The sequence below is a fragment of the Schistocerca gregaria genome, chromosome X, assembly GCF_023897955.1.
Source record: "Schistocerca gregaria isolate iqSchGreg1 chromosome X, iqSchGreg1.2, whole genome shotgun sequence".
Classification (NCBI taxonomy): domain Eukaryota; kingdom Metazoa; phylum Arthropoda; class Insecta; order Orthoptera; family Acrididae; genus Schistocerca; species Schistocerca gregaria.
In genome coordinates this window covers 873750643-873771612 of record NC_064931.1, presented here as the reverse complement: position 1 = coordinate 873771612, position 20970 = coordinate 873750643, and the positions used below count along the sequence as shown (strand labels likewise).

The following is a 20970-nucleotide window of genomic DNA, read 5'->3' as shown; positions in this document are numbered from 1 at the left end:
GATACTTCCGTATATAGTTTTCTGTGCACTGTAAAATTAAGGAATTTTCCTCTAGCGTATAGTTTATGCGCCTTGTATTTTTATTAGTATGTGTACTATAATACTCCCTATTACGACATCGTTTGCATTAAAATTCTCAACGGCGGGCCAAAATAAATAAATGCATACATAAGTAAAAGGAGGGGAGGTGGTGAGAAGGTTCTCCATGGTCAGATAATGTGCTGCGAATGTTTTATTCATTCAAAATTGAGAACTTTCTCAGAGAATGTTCTTTTGCTTTGGGAATCTTCTGCGGATAATGTTCTCTTTTTTATCTGTAACACGAAGTAACACCTTACTTTGTTTGTTACTGACTCTGCTTGAACTCTCTTTGTCTCTATCGATCTTTGGCATGAGGCATTTTGTGTATGAATGTGTTTATGTTGACAGTGTGATTGTGATCTAAACTGTTTACGTTCTGAATGTAAACTTTGGAGTACACATTATTAAGAAATTGTGTTGGGAGGTAGTATTTTCGCATAACTTGGACCATCCCCATGTACGGCAAGGTTAGTAATTTAGTGATGTTGGAGAAGAACGATATGCCACATTAGACTCTAATGTCACTGAAATATTTTTGCCTTAATCCTGGAATAACGTGGAGCGTGGGGGGGGGGGGGGGGGGAGGGGGAGGGGAGAGGAGGGTACTACCTACAACAAATTTTATTCAAAGGAAGCCATAAGTAATAGGATAAGCATATGTTAATTACAATTATGTGATCTCAAATTGTGTGTTACATACCAAATCAAGTACAAAATGCCCAGTTTTGTACCCTGACGGCAGGCCCGTGTGGCCATGCGGTTCTAGGCGCTTCAGTCTGGATCCACGTGACCGCTACGGTCACAGGTTCGAATCCTGACTCGGGCATGGATGTGTGTGATGTCCTTAGGTTAGTTAGGTTTAAGTAGTTCTAAGTTCTAGGGGACTGATGACCACAGATGTTAAGCCCCATAGTGCTCAGAGCCATTTTGTACCCTCACGTAATCGTTAATTTTACGAGGATTAAATCATCTAGGGTTAATAAGAAGTTTCTTACTCCCTTTATAATTTTTTCGCTTGTAGATAATAGCTAATCCCGTTACCGTTTGACGTCTTCTAAGCTCGCATTCGAGAGAAGTATGGCTCAGTTCCTCGCCCGGCCGCTCAGATTTAGGCGCTCCATATACTTCCTACATCAACTGAAGTATGTGACACTGTGTTTCTCGTGAGTAGGGCATAACCGAGTTCCCATACAATCCTTGCCTTATCGATCCCGTGTGGGTGTTACATCTTTATCTTTTCTTCCTTTATGAGTGTAAGAAATTGTAGAGGATTAGAAACTATAAACCAGTTACACACTTGACAAATATGGGGACACCATTTGCATCATGAGGATAGAACATGAACAGCCCCGGCTTTACAGTATAAGTTTGTAAATTTTCGTGGTAGTGGAGAACTTTCCCTGTAACTTCTTTTTTTTACTGTAAGATACGAAATGGAGGGAATGGACTGGCAGTCACTTTATGTATGTGGCAGTTGGAATATTACACCCAAGATAGAGCAATCCTTTTCTTTGTGAATTTGTATCATTTTTTTCTGACTTGTAAGATGTAAGTAGCAATAAAAACTGTATGTATGATTTCAGTTTTAGTGCTTTCATGAATGGAACATAAAAATTATACAAAATGAACAAGGCATTCCAATAAATTTATGGCAAAAAATAAAATACAGTTGCGAAAGTGAAATATTATTCTCCAAAAATTGTCAAACAGTCACTGAAGTCGACTATTTCAGATTATTAGTACTGATTATTGACAAAATGTTTTCTTGGAAGTGTCAGGTTCAAGATCTTGAACAGAAACTGAGTGCAGATATCTTTAATAAAACAGTAGTGTTCACTACCTCAGATACTGTCATGCAAAGGCTCATGTACTCTGCTTGCTTTCACTCTATCATCCTCATATGGCATCATATGTTAGGGCAACTGTTCTCTCACCAAGAATATTCTTTAGTCCATAAAATGGTGGTCAGACAGATCTGTATGTCAATTCGTGAAATTTGTAAAGGCCATTGTTCAGGTGTATCTGAATTCCAACTCTGCCTTCACCGTACATATACTCCATCATGGAATATGCTGTTGACAGCATTGACTTATTTGGAGGGAACTGCAACATTAATTTAGTGGATACTAGATGGTGAAAAGATTTTCAGTTATCTATTCAGGTTTCATAATCAAGAGGCCTCTAGCAAAACTGAAAAAAGAAAAATTCAGAGGGAAACTCCAAGTATTCAAACACCTAAGGTGAAAGGTTTTTTTGTGGCACCCTCCTTGTACTCTGTACAAGAGTTACTCAGGTAGTTGAGAACTTTTTCCTATAATTATTATTATTTTTTTCGGCTTGAGAACTTTTAGCTTTGCAGCGTATCAGCAATCGTGGATAATTTAATGATTATAAAGAGTCCCTCTCGATTGCAAATAGAAATTGGATGTTGACCTAGGTTTCAGCACGGATAACCACGCCTTCTTCGGAACACACTAAAACTACAAACTACCTAAAGAGGCACGGTCCAACATTAATACAGAACTCTTCTTTGGGCAGTTTTTAGTTTTAGTGTCTTCCGAAGAAGGCGTGGTTATCCGTACCAAATCCTAGGTCAACATCGGGTTTCTATTTGCAATCAAGGCAGATTCTTTTTAATCGTTATTTTTTCAGCTCATTCACCATTACTTCTTTTTATGTTTTGTTAATTCTATAGCTTCTTTTGTTTACAAATTCTGTGAACTATGGACTGACTGACAAGTCTGTTGAGGAGCACTGGATGTTATGTATTTATGATTGCTGGTTGTGAATAGTTCAGTGGATATATGCCACACTGAATTCGAAAGACATCATATTTCCAGTTAAAATGAAATGATTAGGGCCTATACAGCATTATTGCCCTGGATACTTCCACCTGGAATTGTTTAGCCACCTAGTGTAAGCGTTTTTATTTGACTCCACTTCAGCAACTCCTGTGTTGATAATGAGAACAGGACAACACCTACTCCCAAAGGGGATAAAATCTGACCTGACCAGGAATGAAACCCAGTACCCCATGATCTGGAGACAGCAATGCTAATCACTACACCTCGAGGCTCTGTACATATTTCAAGTTAAGAAGAGGGAACAGGTGTTTATGAAAGTCTTTTTTCCCATCTCATGGAACTACAGTCTTCTTTAGGCATAATACTACTCTATTGGTGTGTGTTTGAAAGAGGATCTCTAGACCTAAGCACAGAACCTTGAACATGATATGGGATCGTGAAATGTTACATTTGTACAAGAAAATGGACTCTTAACCAGTACGGCAATGACTCACTGCAGAGCTGCTTTGTTGTTACAGTGTTAGAAGACCATTATTGGTGTGCTTTTTCAGTCTACATACTCACTGTAATCTGTTGTCTGTGAATGTAATTCACGTATTTGTAATGCAAGATTTCCATGATGCCTAACAGACTGTGCACCAGGCCCCAGAGCTAGTGCTCAGCCACTTGTGGCTTGTGCAGATACTGTTTCTTTTCTAGCCTGTCCAATATTCTAGTATGTTGACTGATGAACGTAACTCAGACTCATTAATGACGTTTATCTTGTACCCTAGACCAAGTTAGATGGTGCAGTGATTAGCACATCCAACTTGCATTCAGGAAGAGCAGGGTTCAAATCCCCATCCAACCATCCTTGTTTAGCTTTTCCAGGATTACCTTATACTGATCAAGGCAAATGCTGATTTTTTTTTATTTTTTATTTTTTTTAAATGGTCACAGCTGGTTTCTCTCGACATCATTGTCCCCGTCCATACTTGTGCTTTATCTCTAATGACTTCATTGTCAGCAGGACTTGAAACCATAATTCTGTAGCCAGCACAAACATACAGTGTGCTCAGATAAAAGCTAAATGGGATTTCAGGTCCTCAAGAGATATTTAAACTTTTTTAATTAGATTAGATTCAGTTTTCATTCTGTAGACACAAAAATGAGACGATTCTCACGGATGTGGAACATGTTAGAAAGTGTAACATAAAAGACATAGAACATGTGAGTATAATACTCACTTCCCTGATCATTTGTCAGGAGATTGTCAAGATATGTGAATACATTAGAGTAAACTGTAACTACGAATATTTATAGGATTAATACACTGTCAGAATGAAACATAGTTCTGCCCTTTTAATAAATTTATCACACACAAAATACCTAATCTTGACTGTTGTGACCAAGTGCTGTTAAAACTAAAATGTAACAGTCATTTTTACGTAAGGTGGCCTGTTAAGATATGCGTGTACAGAGTAGCAGCAGTTGCCTACCAAAAAGTCTTTCAAACTCTGTTTGAACTGTACTTTATCTGAAACCAGTTTTTTTCATTGTTTCTGGCAATTTATTGAATTTTGTACACACTTCTAGGTGGTCTCATGGTACACTAGGTGGTCTCATGGTACGCAGACTTTGAGTATTTGGACATATAATATTGAGAGAAAGGGGGGTGGGGTAGTGCAATACAAAGATTCCAGTTTAAAGTACTAGGCTCACAGTCTATGGTTGTCACTAACTTGCACTGGAATACGCTTAGTACTTAATTAAATTTTTTTGGCAGTTGCTGTACCATTTCAAGATATTAAGAACTTCGATCCGTACCGTGATCGTGTATACACGTATACAGAATTCCAGCTGTGTGACATGTTTCTTCTAATGTAATGCTTATGACCTGTTCTGACAATTCTAGTCCTTGTACTTGTTCCAAATCATGATAATTAGTAGTGGTATAACACTGTTTTCATTTATGTGATTCTCTCGTATTTCCACTGAGCACAATGAATCATAACTGAACTTCTGTTATGTAATCTTTCCTTATATGCACATTCACTGTTGATTTATTGTGGCAGCATCTAAGTGGCTAGTTCTCATTCCACTCATTGTCATTACTGCATCCATGTTATGGAGGATGAGCTATATTTGCATAGCATGTGTATGTCCTATTGTGTGATTTCTGAAATGACTTATGATGTCATGCATTGTTGCCAAGATGTGCATTAACACTGCTGGAAAAAAAGTTCACCCTTTTAGAGGTTTCCTATTCATTCAAGCTTTATTGTTGTAACAGAGCATATGGAACACATGAAATGATTACATTTACAGATCAGTAGAACAAGCGGTTCTGCGGTACCAGTTATCAATCCGTACTGAAACGCCCATATTAGTATGTGGGACAGCCTCCACGAAAGTGGTGACCATTTATGCATACAACGTAGATCTGGTAAGTGCCGTCTTGTAGAGATCATTCGTCTAAGACACACTGGTCCCACCCCAGGCCTTATGGTCTGGTGCATGATAAGCTACAATTGTGTCTCTGGAGGGAATGCTAACCTGTGCTCAGTACATGCAGAGTGCTGCCAAACATATTCTTTTCGCATCCTCACAACAGGAAGATAATGTGTCGTTCCAACAGGATAATGCTCACCTACACACTGCCTGTTAAACTCAATGCGCTCTGCAACACGTGCAGCAACTTTCCTGGCCAGCACGATCTCTGGACTCGTCTCCAATCGAGTACGTTTGGGATATAGTGGGACATGAAGTGACTCGTCGATGACACCTCTTACGGAACTATGTGAACAGGTGAAGCGGGCATTGCAAAATGCACCCCGTGCCAGTATTTGCCATATGTATGATTGACTGGATGCCAGAGTCAGTGCCAGCAGTGCTACCACAGCAAGCCATAATTCGTTGCCTTCTGTAAGGAGCACCACACCTTTCTGAATCTGAAGTCAGTTCTGCCAGTGGAAAAGTGACTGCTCCAATTGCCTCTAAATGAAAACAGTCTCCTGGTGGTCAAATTCGGGATTCCGACCTTGTGGAATGCGAGAAAGTGCATCTGCATTAGAATGACGAGCAGAGGTGCAATAATTATTGGGGATTGAAAATTTGTCATATAAAGACCCCATCGTTGGAAGTGATGTGCTACACACAGTTTTGCCTCAGGTCAAAAAAGTGACGAGGGGTTTATAAGTCAGTGGTTAGATGAAATTTTTGACCGTACAAAAAACTTGTTTGCACACTATAAAGACAATGGCCAAGACTTCCTTTTTGATCTGTGAATAACATTCTCGAGCTGAAGTAAGTGTCTTTTACATATACGCAGCTAGTCTCTCTGAACGGTCCACTAACTCGGGCCTGGGCGACCTCGGGTCACCTCGTCGTGTGATGTGACAGCAGCTCTCCGTGTGCATAAAATCCAAACTGTAGCATCTGTGTCACTAACTTCTGTGGGGTAATGCATCGATCTGAATAGCACCCCTTTCCCGAAGTGCAGTGCCGACAAATTTTGCTTCGAAACAACCTTTTTTGAGAGTACCTTCATTTTATGTTCAACCCATCTTGAGATGTTTATTTACTTGTCAGAGCATTGTGTATACTTCACTCGAGTGTTTGAAATTTAGTGTGTTAATGTCCACAAATACTATTAACGAGCATTTTTATAGTTTCCACATATTTGTCCAAAAATACTTCTGATGACTGACTGTGTGGACACAGGTTGTTTCTGTAACCTTAAATAACCTGAGCCATCATTTCTTTGTTCACTTTAAATAAGTTTAAATAGGTCAAACAGGGTGCATCGTCTGTATTATATAGAAGCTAAATTGAAAAAAATGCGAACAACAGCATGGCAAATTGTCAAACTGATAATGCGCCCTCGCACTCTCAACATATGTCGGTAATACTGAGAATATTTTGCTCGGCATTAATACCGTTCGTGTAACATTACTACCACTGCAGATGATAGGCATAAAATGTATGTCATTAGCACTGCACAAAATGGCCGAAGCTGCTCTAACCCACGATATCAGAGCAGAAAATATGTCCCAGCCATACTACAATGCAAGTGCTTCATTCTATCTCCCATAAATTTCCTGCACGGACCAGGTCCAGTCCGTCGGCCACCTGTGCTCTAGCTGATGAGAGAGAAAAGCCCATATGTTGTGTGAGGCGGTATCTGCTGCCAACACCGATGGCAAGTTAGGCAGATAAGTCACAAGGCAGGGTGCTGATTGGAACGCTAACATTAATTTCTGAAGAGCCTGTTAGCACTTTTTGACCATTGAAGGGGGACTCCCTCTGTATCGAAACAACTCTGTGGGTGGGCTATGGAGGCTGCCTGGGGAATAAATCTTGCACAGTAATTCACATCTCGTAAAAATACTTCAAAATCCTTAACGGATTTACGCACGGGGATGTATGTAATAGCATCTCCGTATTCTGTGGTGGGCTGTTGGTTGAAGAATGCACATTTGGAAAAGTTTTGATTAAGATATTTCTTTGCAAGGGCTGTAAAACCAAATGTAGATTGTGCAGATGTTTTTCTGTCATGAGACTAGTGACCGGAATATTGTCGACGTAATTCACACAGTGTGGAATTCCTGCAATAACCTAATCGAGAAACCTCTGAAGGATGGCGGGAACACAAACCACACTAAAAGGCAATGTGTTACATTGGTACAGTCTGAACAGTGTGTTGAAGACTAAAATCTTTCTTTAGTCTTTGTCAGCAGGCAACTGAACCTGGGCCTTCACTAGAGTGATTTTAGAAAAGAGTTTTCATCCTGAAGCTTTGAAAAAAAAAAAAAAAATCCTTCTGGGTGAAGCGAGGTATAAAAATCAATGTGCACTTGAGCATTAGTTGTTTGTGTGATGTCTTCTCACAATTGAAGAGAGTTCCCAGACTTCCTAACAGTCACTGTTGGTTGAAACCTGTTGAATATAAGAAACAGGGGACAAAATTTGATATTGTTTTATTCTGTCTTGTCCAATGTTAACCTCATCCTTAATGGCCAACACAATAAGATGAGCATGGCAAAATCTTGGACTTTCTCTCACCTTTAAGATGACATAGGCCTGAAAGTCAACCACCTTCCCTAAACCTGCTTTAAATAGAGACACGAATTGTGTATCAAGTCTTTATCAGTGGCTTTACAGGGTACCAATGAACTGAAGTTACGTGCTTCATGATGTAATGAAAATCAAAGGTGGAATATGCATTGAGACCAATAATGTTCTCACCCAGCGTATTTGATACAACTGATAAGACAACATTCAAGACACCTGATTATAAGTGACCATGAGTTGTGCATGAACCGAGAGTGGCATATCGTGTTTGTTGTATGCCCACAATTTTGATTGCATTTTGTTGAGCAAGGGACTGGACACAGAGAAGTACACAGACGTTAATGACTGAGACCAGTATGCCAATATTGAAAAGCAAAGTCATGGGAATATGTTGCACTGTTGCGTGTAACAAAACTTTACGCAGTGCCAGCACCTGGTCACTGCCTGAAATGTTGTTTGTTTAAATTGATTGGGGCCAGTGACTGGTGTCTGCTGTACTATGACATACTTCTGCAGTGAGACATCTATATAAACATTTATAACATTCAACCTCGTAATGCGGATGTTCCTGTCTGAGATACAAAGAAAAATAGCCCAATCAACTCAGAAACAAAGAGGATCACTGCGAATGATGCCTGGGTTGGCCAAGGTTTGCCGAAAATGAGGCTGGTTGGCTGCTGGTGTATGGAACTTGTTTACCATTTTCACATGTGTTACAGAAATCTGCTGCCAGGTATCCTTACGATTCTGAGTCACAAGTCTGCTGAAAAAAGTATGTTGCACAGCTGGCAATACCTCACATGCTGGTGCAGTTTGCAACACTTTAGCCAGGAACCTGTCTTAAGGGTTGTTTGCAGATCTTCTTATGTGGGACAAAGCAGATAACTACACCTACATACATACTCCACAAACCACCATACGGTGCATGGTGGAGAGTACCGCTGTAACACTGCAAATTGTTTCCTTTCCTATTCCACTTGCAGACTGAGAGCAAGGGAAAAATGGGTGCCTATATGCCTTCATATGAATCGTAATTTCTCACATCTTATCTCCACGGTCCTTATGCGATATTTACATTGGCAGCAGTAGAATCATTCTGCAGTCATAAATGCCACTTCTCTAAATTTTTTCAATATTGTTCCTTGAAAAGATCATCGCCTTCCCTCTAGGGATTCCCACATGAGTTCCTAAAGCATCTCTGTAATACTTGCATCTTGTTCAGACCTAGTGCTTTCAGATCTAGTAGCCTGCCTCTGAATTGCTTCAATGTCTCCTGTTAATCAGACCTGGTGCAGATCTCAAACACTTGAACGGTACTCAAAAATAGGTCGCACTAGTGTCCTTTGCAGGTGAACCACGCTTTCCTAAAATTTTCCCAACTAACCAAAGTTGACCATTCACCTTCCCTACTACAATCCTCACATGCTCATTCCATTTCATATAGCTTTTCAACGTTATGCTCAAATATTTAAATGGTGTGACTATATCAAGCAGGACACTACTAATGCTGTATTTGAACAGCCACAATCTGATATTATTTACCACCATATTTCTTGAACCATTTATGTCATGTACCACAGCTTTCACAATGACACTTGTGTTCTGTCCAAGTAGAAGAGTTTTGAAATATGCATCACATTCAATGCCAGGTCATTCACGTATAACAAGAAGAGTGGTGAATCTATATGAACACCTTGTGGCAACCCTAATATCCTACTTTATTGCCCCTCAGTTAGAGTCTACTTTGTTTTCAGTTGACACTGCAAGCTGATTTACTGCTTCCAACTTGCATAAGAGTCAGATTATGCTTTTATTCCGTGTCCAAATAATGTCTGGAGCCATTGTGGAATGCTGTCCAGTCCCATCCATAGTGCAGAACAGAAATATCGTATTGACCACCAAATAGACAAATTCTGTTCAACTGAGTGGCAAAGAAATAGTTACTAATAATACAGTACGTTCTGGATAGCGAATGTAACAGCAAATGGTTGTACATGCTTCACAAATGAAGACAATCTTATTTATCTGCAGGGGTCTTAGAGCTTTTTCCTGGTGCTTTCAGTCCCACCCACATATTCTTGTTGCTGTTTCACAGTGTTGTTAGATCTTCCCAAATGCTAACAAATTATGTGGGACTAGTCTCCTTTCTCACTGAATCTGACACTTTGGCCATTTTCAAATACCCTAACTGCTCAAAATGTAGTTGAACTCTAAATACGGTGCACTTCAGGCGCTAGTCTTTACTGTTGTTGGTGACACTGATATTATTTCCTTGTTGTGTGTTTCTTTGATATTTGTATAATTCGTTCAAGATATACACAAACAGTTCCCAGTATCTCTTCTATGTTAGCAGTTGCTGTTAATATATTAGCATTGTGACCACGATTACTGATTTCTGGCAAATTCTGTTACTCTTGCCCAGTTTTGCACAAGTTAGTATATTTCATATCAGCATTTTTTATCGTAATTCATTTTTACACTAAACAAAATTTGAGAGAAATTTTGGATGTCTATGACAAGTGGTATCCATTGTATTATTTGTACCATGTTGATACATATCAATTCATCAGTTATGGCAGACTATTGAAATATAGGCTGCCATTTCCACAGTTGTTTCATAAATAATACCTTCATTTTTGAGGTACTGCATAAAATGGGAGTCTTTTTGTGATTTTTCTCTTTTATTTGCACGTAATTCACTCTTAGCCACTAATCTGCTGGGATGATTTGATCCGAGGCTAGTACACCTACACGAATCCCAGGCAAAGTGTGCTAATCCACGTGGTTATCCAGGTAGGCAGGAATGACCGTAGAGTAATTAACTAGTTGAAAGAATATAATTTATACTTACATGCAAATGTGCATTGTGTATATTTAATAAATGACCAATGACAGAATTACTAAATAATAAAGTTTTATCCCCATAAACCATGGACCTTGCCGTTGGTGGGGAGGCTTGTGTGCCTCAATGGTACAGATGGCCATAAAGTAGGTGCAACGACAACGGAGGGGTATCTGTTGAGAGGCCAGACAAACGTGTGGTTCCTGAAGAGGAGCAGCAGCCTTTTCAGCAGTTGCAGGGGCAACAGTCTGGATGATTGACTGATCTGGCCTTGCAACATTAACCAAAACGGCCTTGCTGTGCTGGTACTGTGAACGGCTGAAAGCAAGGGTAAACTACAGCCATAATTTTTCCCGAGGGCATGCAGCTTTACTATATGGTTAAATGATGATGGCGTCCTCTTGGGTAAAATATTTCGGAGGTAAAATAGTCCCCCATTTGGATCTCCGGGCGGGGACTACTCAAGAAGATGTTGTTATCAGGAGAAAGAAAACTGGTGTTCTACGGATTGGAGCGTGGAATTTCAGATCCCTTAATCGGACAGGTAGGTTAGAAAATTTAAAAAGGGAAATGAATAGGTTGAAGTTAGATATAGTGGGAATTGGTGAAGTTCGGTGGCAGGAGCAACAAGACTTTTATCATTGAACAACACACAGTTCAGGATATATGACAACATAAACATTTATTTGCTTAAAGAACTAGTTTTTGCTTAAAATGGCATGCAATAAAACTTCAACCTCAGCCATGATGTTTTTATTTATTACTTCTTTACTACTAAGTATATTTGCAACACTCTTCACAGATAGGATCTACATTATCACTGAATGTACCAGAAAAATCATATTGTGCAACACACAATTCAGGAGTGAAAATTACCCAGACTGTATTTATATAGTGTACTATAGTGAGAGCAGTTAATGATTTTCAACAAACTTTAAGCATAATTACAAAAATTTGGGGTTATAAATACAAAATCAAATATGGGTAATGCAGGAGTAGGTTTAATAATGAATAAAAAAATAGGAGTGCGGGTAAGCTACTGAAAACAGCATAGTGAACGCATTATTGTGGCCAAGATAGACAAAAGCCCACGCCTACTACAGTAGTACAAGTTTATATGCCAACTAGCTCTGCAGATGATGAAGAAATTGATGAAATGTATGATGAGATAAAAGAAATTATTCAGGTAGTGAAGGGAGACGAAAATTTAATGTTCATGGGTGACTGGAATTCGTCAGTAGGAAAAGGGAGAGATGGAAACATAGTAGGTGAATATGGATTGGGGGGAAGAAATGAATTTTGCACAGAGCATAACTTAATCATAGCTAACACTTGGTTCAAGAATCATAAAAGAATGTTGTATACATGAAAGAATCCTGGAGATACTAGAAGGTATCAGACAGATTATATAATGGTAAGACAGAGATTTGGGAACCAGGTTTTAAATTGTAAGACATTTCCAGGGGCAGATGTGGACTCTGACCACAATCTATTGGTTATGAACTGTAGATTAAAACTGAAGACACGGCAGAAAGGTGGAAATTTAAGGAGATTTGACCTGGATAAACTGACTAAACCAGAGGTTGTTGAGTGTTTCAGGGAGAGCATAAGGGAACAATTGACAGGAATTGGGGAAAGAAATACAGTAGAAGAAGAATGGGTAGCTCTGAGGGATGAAGTAGCGAAGGCAGCACAGGATCAAGTAGGTAAAAACAAGAAAAATTGGATAACAGAAGAAAATTGAATTTAATTGATGAAAGGAGAAAATATAAAAACTCGGTAAATGAAGTAGGCAGAAAGGAATACAAACGTCTCAAAAATGAGATTGACAGGAAGTGCAAAATGGCTAAACAGGGATGGCTGGAGGACAAATGTAAGAATGTAGAGGCTTATCTCACTAGGGGTAAGATAGATACTGCCTACAGGAAAATTAGAGAGACATTTGGAGAAAAGAGAGCCACTTGTATGAATATCAAGAGCTCAGATGGAAACCCATTTCTAAGCAAAGAAGGGAAAGCAGAAAGGTGGAAGGAGTATATACAGGGTCTATACAAGGGCGATGTACTTGAGGACAATATTATGGAAATGGAAGAGGATGTAGATGAAAATGAAATGGGAGATACGATACTGGGTGAAGAGTTTGACAGAGCACTGAAAGATCTAAGTCGAAACAAGGCCCCGGGAGTAGACAACATTCCATTAGAACTACTGACGGCCTTGGGAGAGCCAGTCCTGACAAAACTCTGCCATCTGGTGAGCAAGATGTATGAGACAGGCAAAATACCCTCAGACTTCAAGAAGAATATAATAATTCCAATCCCAAAGAGAGCCGGTGTTGACAGATGTGAAAATTACCGAACTATCAGTTTAATAAGTCACATCTGCAAAATACTAATGTGAATTCTTTATAGACGAATGGAAAAACTGGTAGAAGCCGACATCGGCGAAGATCAGTTTGGATTCCGCAGAAATGTTGGAACACAAGAGACAATACTGCCCCTACGACTTATCTTAGAAAATAGATTAAGGAAAGGCAAACCTACATTTCTAGCATTTGTAGACTTAGAGATAGCTTGCAACAATGTTAACTGGAATACTCTGTTTCAAATTCTAAAGGTGGCAGGGGTAAAATACAGGGAGCGAAAGGCTATTTACAATTTGTACAGAAACCAGATGGCAGTTATAAGAGTCGAGGGGCATGAAAGGGAAGCAGCGGTTGGGAATTGAGTGTGACAGGGTTGCAGCGTGTCCCCGATGTTATTCAATCTGTATATTGAGCAAGCAGTAAAGGAAACAAAAGAAAAATTCGGAGTAGGTATTAAAGTCCATGGAGAAGAAATAAAAACGTTGAGGTTCGCCGATGACATTGTAATTCTGTCAGAGACAGCAAAGGACTTGGAAGAGTTGTTGAACGGAATGGACAGTGTCTTGAAAGGAGGATATAAGATGAACATAAACAAAACCAAAACGAGGATAATGGAATGTAGTCGAATTAAGTCGGGTGATGGTGAGGGAATTAGATTAGGAAACAAGACACTTAAAGTAGTAAAGGAGTTTTGCTATTTGAGGAGCAAAATAACTGATGATGATTGAAGTAGAGAGGATATAAAATGTAGACTGGCAATGGCAAGGAAAGTGTTTCTGAAGAAGAGAAATTTGTTAACATCGAGTATAGATTTAAGTGTCAGGAAGTCGTTTCTGAAAGTATTTGTATGGAATGTAGCCATGTATGGAAGTGAAACATGGACGATAAATAGTTTGGACAAGAAGAGAATAGAAGCTTTCGAAATGTGGTGCTACAGAAGAATGCTGAAGATTAGATGGGTAGATCACATAACTAATGAGGAGGTATTGAATAGAATTGGGGAGAAGAGGAGCATGTGGCACAACTTGACAAGAAGAAGGGACCAGTTGGTAGGACATGTTTTGAGGCATCAAGGGATCACAAATTTTGCAATGGAGGGCAGTGTGGAGGGTAAAAATCATAGAGGGAGACCAAGAGATGAATACACTAAGCAGATTCAGAAGGATGTAGGTTGCAGTAAGTACTGGGAGATGAAGAAGCTTGCACAGGATAGAGTAGCATGGAGAGCTGCATCAAACCAGTCTCAGGACGGAAGACAACAACCACAACTACTCACAGACACAATGGCTGTTCAGTACTTACCTTCAGGAGGAAAATTCCAGTGCTATTGAAAGACACTTTTAACAGAAAAAACTGTTCTTAACTTTTGGAACTATTAATATCTTTCCCAGGAAGCAAAGAAAGAGAGAATAGGGAATAATCATCCCAACAAGTGGGTGCCTCTCATTCTGGGGTCTGAATGACCAGACCCTCTTTTTTACATTTTCCTAGTCCATCCCGATTTGCTCCCAGAGGACGGAGCTAATGGTTTCAAAAGCAAGGAACAGATATTTTTCACTTTTAAATGTATCTGGCCTGCCCAGATAGCACACATGTTAGCTTATTGCTTGCTGGATTTGGGTAGGTGCTCCCAACCTGGATCAAATCCATCTGGCAGATTAATGTTGAGGGCTGGTGTGCAGGCCAGCATGGGTGTGGTTTTTAGGTAGTTTCCCACATCCAACTATGTGAATACCAGATTGGGACCCCCGTCCCACCTCAGTTACATGATTCACAATCATTTTGAAAATGCTCTCACCCTTCCCTGTGAGAGGGGGAGGGGGGTGTTGACAGGAGGGGCCCCCAAGCAGCTTCTACCTCTAACATTGCCAAATACAGATTAACATGCTGACCTGTGAATACACTGGATAAAGCCAGGAAAAATGAGACTTTTAACTATGTCTGTTGGTAGTGCTGGATTTTCACTTCCTGAGATTCTCCAACACCTATCTCTACCTTGGGTGAATGATGCTCTGCTATTGAGCAATGCTTGCAAAAGAAAGAGATGTGAATGTAAATTGCAGTATATAGATTGTTAGTTGCCTTAGAGATCTAATCTTGCTATTATTTGACTGATAATCAACATGTGCAAAAAAAAAAAAAAAAAAAAAAACCAAACTTTTACAGGTTTTGATGTTTCTTATCGTTTGTATTTTTTCTCCCTTAGGAACACAACAGTTACCCTGTGGACTGAAAATAAAATATAGACTATTGCTCTATCAGAATGTGAAAATCTATCTTGAGTTACTTTTGGATGTGTGGAAGTTAACAGATTTCTCAAAAGTGAAGTTCTTGGACTCAAAACGCATTAGTTTTTAGCAAATGGTGCCATTAACTGTTTACCACCAACAAAGAAAATGGAAATAATTTTGAATGTCCAGTGAACGTGGAAACACCATTGATAAACAGCAGCTGTGCAAGTTCTAAGGGATAAATGTGCTGAATGATATGGTTACCACACAGAAAATTGTACCGATAACAAACTGTTAAGCATCTGCATGCAACAGGACAGTCTTTAAATCAGTGTGTCCTTTGACCAGAAAACTTTTTTAATCAACACTGGCATTATAGAACTGAGGCTGCGACAACTCAACTAGCCATGTTGAAAAATCCCTGTTTGAGAGAACAAAATACTGATAAAAGTGAAACTCACCATTCTGAAGATGAAGGACATTCAAGTGAGAGACTACCTATGCGTAGTAATGATGAGTCAATCAATGCCAAGGATGAAACTACAGATGCCCAAAGTGACTGGGGAAGAAGACTTCCAGAGAATGTACTAATGCATATATTTTCCTTAGTGTGCAGTGAAACTGGATGCATACCGTTCCTTGTCAGGTATTTGTCATCTTAGGTCAGTTTGTTCTCAGAGTGATCACAAAATATTATTGTTATTTTAAGTGCTTCAGGTAATTTTATACCTTGCAATACACCATTGTAACTTTTTGATTGCAGTAGGTAATGCTGGTAGTAAGTTGTGTAGACCACAAGTCTCATGGTGTGCATCATTATGACATTAACTGCAACATCAGTTTCCAAAACATAATGCATGTTTCAAATCTATATGTGAGTTGGTCATTTTGTACTTTTGTATCAATAAATGTTTGTAATCATATAATTTTTTTGGTAAGGGATAGAACCTATGTCAGTCCTTTGAATTATTTGTTATGCAAAGTGAACATTATATTTGGGGGAAAGTCATTATGAAGTAGGAAAGTAGATGGACATGAACCAAGGTCCTACATACTGTAGTCCTTGCCATGTGCACTGTTGATTGTGCCATCTTTCAGCTTTGGTCTTCTTGTGTGATATAGCATTGACCAGACTTGGCACATCCATTTCTTTTAGATTAGATTAGATTTACTTTTGTTCCAATTGATCTGTATTGAGGAGGCCCTTCAGGATGTAGAACATGTCACAAAAACAACAGTACATGACACATATTTACAACTCAAACAAATAAGCTAATGTACCATTTCACAGGTCCCAAGTGGAATGATCGTCATTTTTTAATGAACACTATATGAAAGAATCATTCTACAAATACTAATGCACTGAATTTAAAATAAAACAGTTTATTTATTTATTTATAAGGTAATAAACATGTAATACAACTACTATAATACTTATTTACAATGAACACATTGCTGCACTGAAATGGTGCAGAAGTTGGATTGTACTTACACACACACACACACACACACACACACACACACACACACACACACACACTGGTCAGGCAGTATCAGTTTGGACATTTGTTGTTGGGGTGGGGAGCATATGCAGCCACTTGGAAGGAAAGCAGCAGTGCTCTCTTACCAGTGAACATATGTCCAGTTACTGAATACCCACCATGTGACACGTATAAACAGTTTGAGAATCACCGCTAACAAGAGATCAGTGTGAGGGAAAAGGTGGAGGATTATGGAACATATTTACTAACCCGTTACCTCATACAATGTCTGTTTTTTAGCTAACAATCATTTTGTATTTGAGCAGAACAGGTAAACAAAGATACTTACATGCGTTGAACTTGTATTGTAGAAACCAGGTGCACCAACAAAAGAGGTTTGAGTTCCAGTCCTGCAAAACTTCACTGGTATAGGCCTAGGTTATTTTGACCAGATGCATCAGACACCTGGCACAGGCAATTATTCACTTTATATAACTTTTTGTGTGAAGTGCTATTGTCACCCCAATATTGTAGCACCTTTATGTTTTTGTGCCTATTGCCTGCTTAACACCTCAATTATACTGTGAGCTGTTATTTATACTCCTTCCATTATTTGTATTCCACTCAGGACTTTCCATGCCATATTTAAATGTCGTCTATTATTATGTTTAGCTAAAAAAAAGAACATTTTTGTCCTGAACACAAGTCAGAAATGTATATTGTGGAAATTTGTTTAAGAATAGGGAAGTAGTTGAGATTAAATTACGCATGAACTCAGTGTTTAAGAAAATGAATGTTATACAGACAGATGAAATGATCACTTATTTAACAAAAGAACTTGTGCTAACAGCAAAAGATATTGTAAGTATGAAGAGAGTAATAGAAAAAAAGTCTCAATTGAAACAAGACAGTTATGAAATAGAAGGTGAGCTTCAAGAGCTTCAAGCAAATGTTTAGGATATGCAAAATTAAACAAAACTATTAGTATACACCTTCTAGGTCTGTGACAAGATGGATTTGTTATGGGAAGATCTGATCAACAAGCAAGTATTATAAAATTCTACATGAATGCAAATGGGAATCCCTGTAGGGAAGAAGACATTCTTTTCGTGAGTCAATGTTGAGAAATTTTAAAAAAACTGGCATTTGTGACAGACTGCTGAATGATCCTACTGCTGGCAACATACATCTTGTGTAGGGACCACAAAGACCAGATAACTGAAATCAGGGCTTTTACGGAAGCATATAGATAGTTGCTTTTCCCTTGGTCCGTTTTTGAGTCGAACAAGAAAGAGAATAACAAGCAGTTATACAAAGTACCCTGCACCATTCACTATATGGTGGCATGCATAGATGTATGTATGTGTGTGGAAGAGTTTCACAATTAACTGGTGTTGAGATTGTTAGATGTACAGATTTTGTTTAGTAACAGAAGGTTAATAGAGGAACTCAGAGGTGACCTCTTTAAGGAACTATCGTTACATTTACCTGAATTGGAACCATTTCCTCATTTACCAGAACAGATATGAGGAAACACTAAAATTTCAACAATTAGCAATGTATTGTTTTTTTGTAATAAACACACACATTTCGATGAGAATAGATGATTAGCACATTATGTACTGCCCGACTACAAATTGATGGTACAATATGCCTAAGTTTGTCAAGGCACGAATGTTGTTCTCTGTGGACAGTGCTTTGGGAGGTAAATTATACTGTTCTTGTCGCAATCAGCAAGTATCTTAAGTCATTGACTGTACAACTGTCTACAGTAGACACCAGACATAATAATTCTCTGTTTGGTATCCTTGTTGGGTGGATGACTAGTAGCCATTTTCCACAATATAATGCCATGTATGCAGTTCATATTGCCTCACAGTGTTTGTCATATTTCAACAGTTCTGTGATGTACCCAACTACTCTTAACAGAAACATTTTCAAACCACATGGAATAACAACTGTCAGCCAAGAATTACTTTTGATTTAAAGCAATTTTTTTTTACACAATAAACAAATATGTTACGAACAATTTACTTTCTTTAGTCCACAGTTTTTCATATTGATGCATATATCTATATGTGAAGCTGGTATCATTGAGATATTGAAGCTAATGTTATTCCATTCTATCAAATGTTTTAATGGTTCGTCAGTATTAAACCAGTTCTGTGTTTCATCCTGTGTCACCATACTAAAATGAGTATGTACACACCCAGAAGTTATGCCATGATTATTTATCACACTTGAATACATTTAAGAAATGAATATGAACAATACAGTACTTTGTGCTGTATTCTCTCTTCTTTCTGTTTTAGTTTTGCAGATATCATAAATAAAGGGTTTCTGTTGTATTTTTAAATTTGTCGGATTTACTCCAACTATTCCCACTTAAGTGGTTTGTAAATAAGTGTTACTATTATTGTGAGCATATTTATAAATACTTAATTTTAGGGAAGCAAAATTTTTGCCAAACATACAGAACTTTTTTGCATTTGCTGATGCAGAATTGTAGCAACAAATGTCTTTATGGCAAATATTCCATAACAAGTAAATACATAAGTAATAATAAAGGTGTGCAGTTAACACTGGATAAAGCTATATGTTAGCAGTTCTGTTATTGTGACTTTTCATGCTTTCTTGATGGATCTGTTGCAAATACACTTCTCGGGTTTGCTGCCGGATTGTATTGTGCGAGTTACTCAATACAATCTGGCAGCAAACCCGAGAAGTGTATTTGCAATTCCATTATTATCGCATGAAGAACTGCAAGATCCAATGTTCTGTAAATGAGATTATCACAGAAAAGGTAGGTACAGCTGTAAAAAAATGCAAAACTGTGGAGCAACTGGTCCAGACCAGATGTGAACTATGGAAACTCCTCACAGTAAATGGCATCACATTGCTTACAGTACTCCTCAATGGCGCAGTGAAATGTGGAGTAATGCCAGATGCATGGAGGAAAGTAGATTGATGTCTTTCTATAAAAGCAACGTGCAAGATTGTGAAAACTATAGAACAGTAAAATGTTTGTGTGGCTAGGGCCATCAGTTGGGTAGACCAGTCGCCTGGTGCAAGTCATCTTAGTTGATTCCAGTTCGATGACTTGTGTGTCGGATGAGGATGAAATGATGATGAAGACAACATGACACTCATTCCCTGAGTGGATAAAATCTCTGACCTGGCCAGGAAACAAACCCAGGCCTCTCGCATGGCATTCTGCCACACTGGGCGCTCAGCTATGGGGGCGGACACTATAGAGCAATGTAACTTCTCCTCCCGAACAGGCCACGAAGACCGAATGACACAGACCGGCCGCCGTGTCATCCTCAGCCCATAGGAGTAACCGGATGTGCATATGGAGGGGCATGTGATCAGCACACCACTCTCCTAGCCTTATGTCAGTTTCCAAGACTGGAGCCACTACTTCTCACTCAAGTAGCTCCTCAGTTTGATTCACAAGGGCTGAGTGCACCCCGCTTGCCAACAGTGTTCAGCAGACTGTATCAAAATGCTACCTGCTTGCCAACACCACTCGACCAACTAGATGGTCACCCATCCAAGTTCTAGCCCAGCCCGACAGTGATTAACTTCGGTGATCTGACGGGAATCCATGTTACCACCGTGGCAAGGCCGTTGGCAGTGGAACTTACTTTGCATAAATTAAAAATATGTAAGATCATCATAAATGTGTACATTCTCCAGCAATCATATGGTGGGCTCTGAGAGTATGTAGCATACCTGAATATTACATAAACATTATTGCTGATACGTAAAACCGTTTTTGGACGAGCCAGGAGTGCGGTTGATCAATCAGACAGTTTCATTGTACATCAAGGCAGTGGCTCTTGACCCACTCCTGTTCATCATCAATATGAATGATTTGACTTTTGAATGCTGATGATAAGGTGTTGTTATCAGAGGACCAGTCAAGAAATTAAGAGGGATGTATGTGTGCTGCAAAGAGGCATTACTGTGTGCTAGCTTGTGTGTCAGTAGAGTTTCAACAGAAATCATACTATACAATTTTGAAACCACTAGACTAAGCCGATCCAATGCCTATTTGAAGCAAAGGCAAAGAATACAAAGTAGCAATTAGACCAGTAATGATCTCCAACAG

At 39.0% G+C, this 20970-nt stretch overlaps 1 protein-coding gene across 4 annotated transcripts in view; it reads left to right on the top strand.

Annotated features, from left to right (window-relative positions):
- The first annotated feature begins 366 nt into the window (after positions 1-366).
- Positions 367-20970, top strand: part of LOC126298564 (F-box/LRR-repeat protein 6) — a 220137-nt gene continuing 199533 nt past the window's right edge. For 2 of the 4 annotated variants that reach the window (XM_049989928.1, XM_049989927.1), the window contains exons 1-2: positions 385-548; positions 15351-16021. In XM_049989928.1, the coding sequence (XP_049845885.1) occupies positions 15783-16021 (239 nt within the window). In that variant the 5' untranslated portion in view covers positions 385-548; positions 15351-15782. Of the gene's footprint in view, positions 549-15350; positions 16022-20970 lie in introns of all 4 variants that reach the window. The other 2 variants (XM_049989926.1, XM_049989925.1) reach the window with 2 other exon arrangements.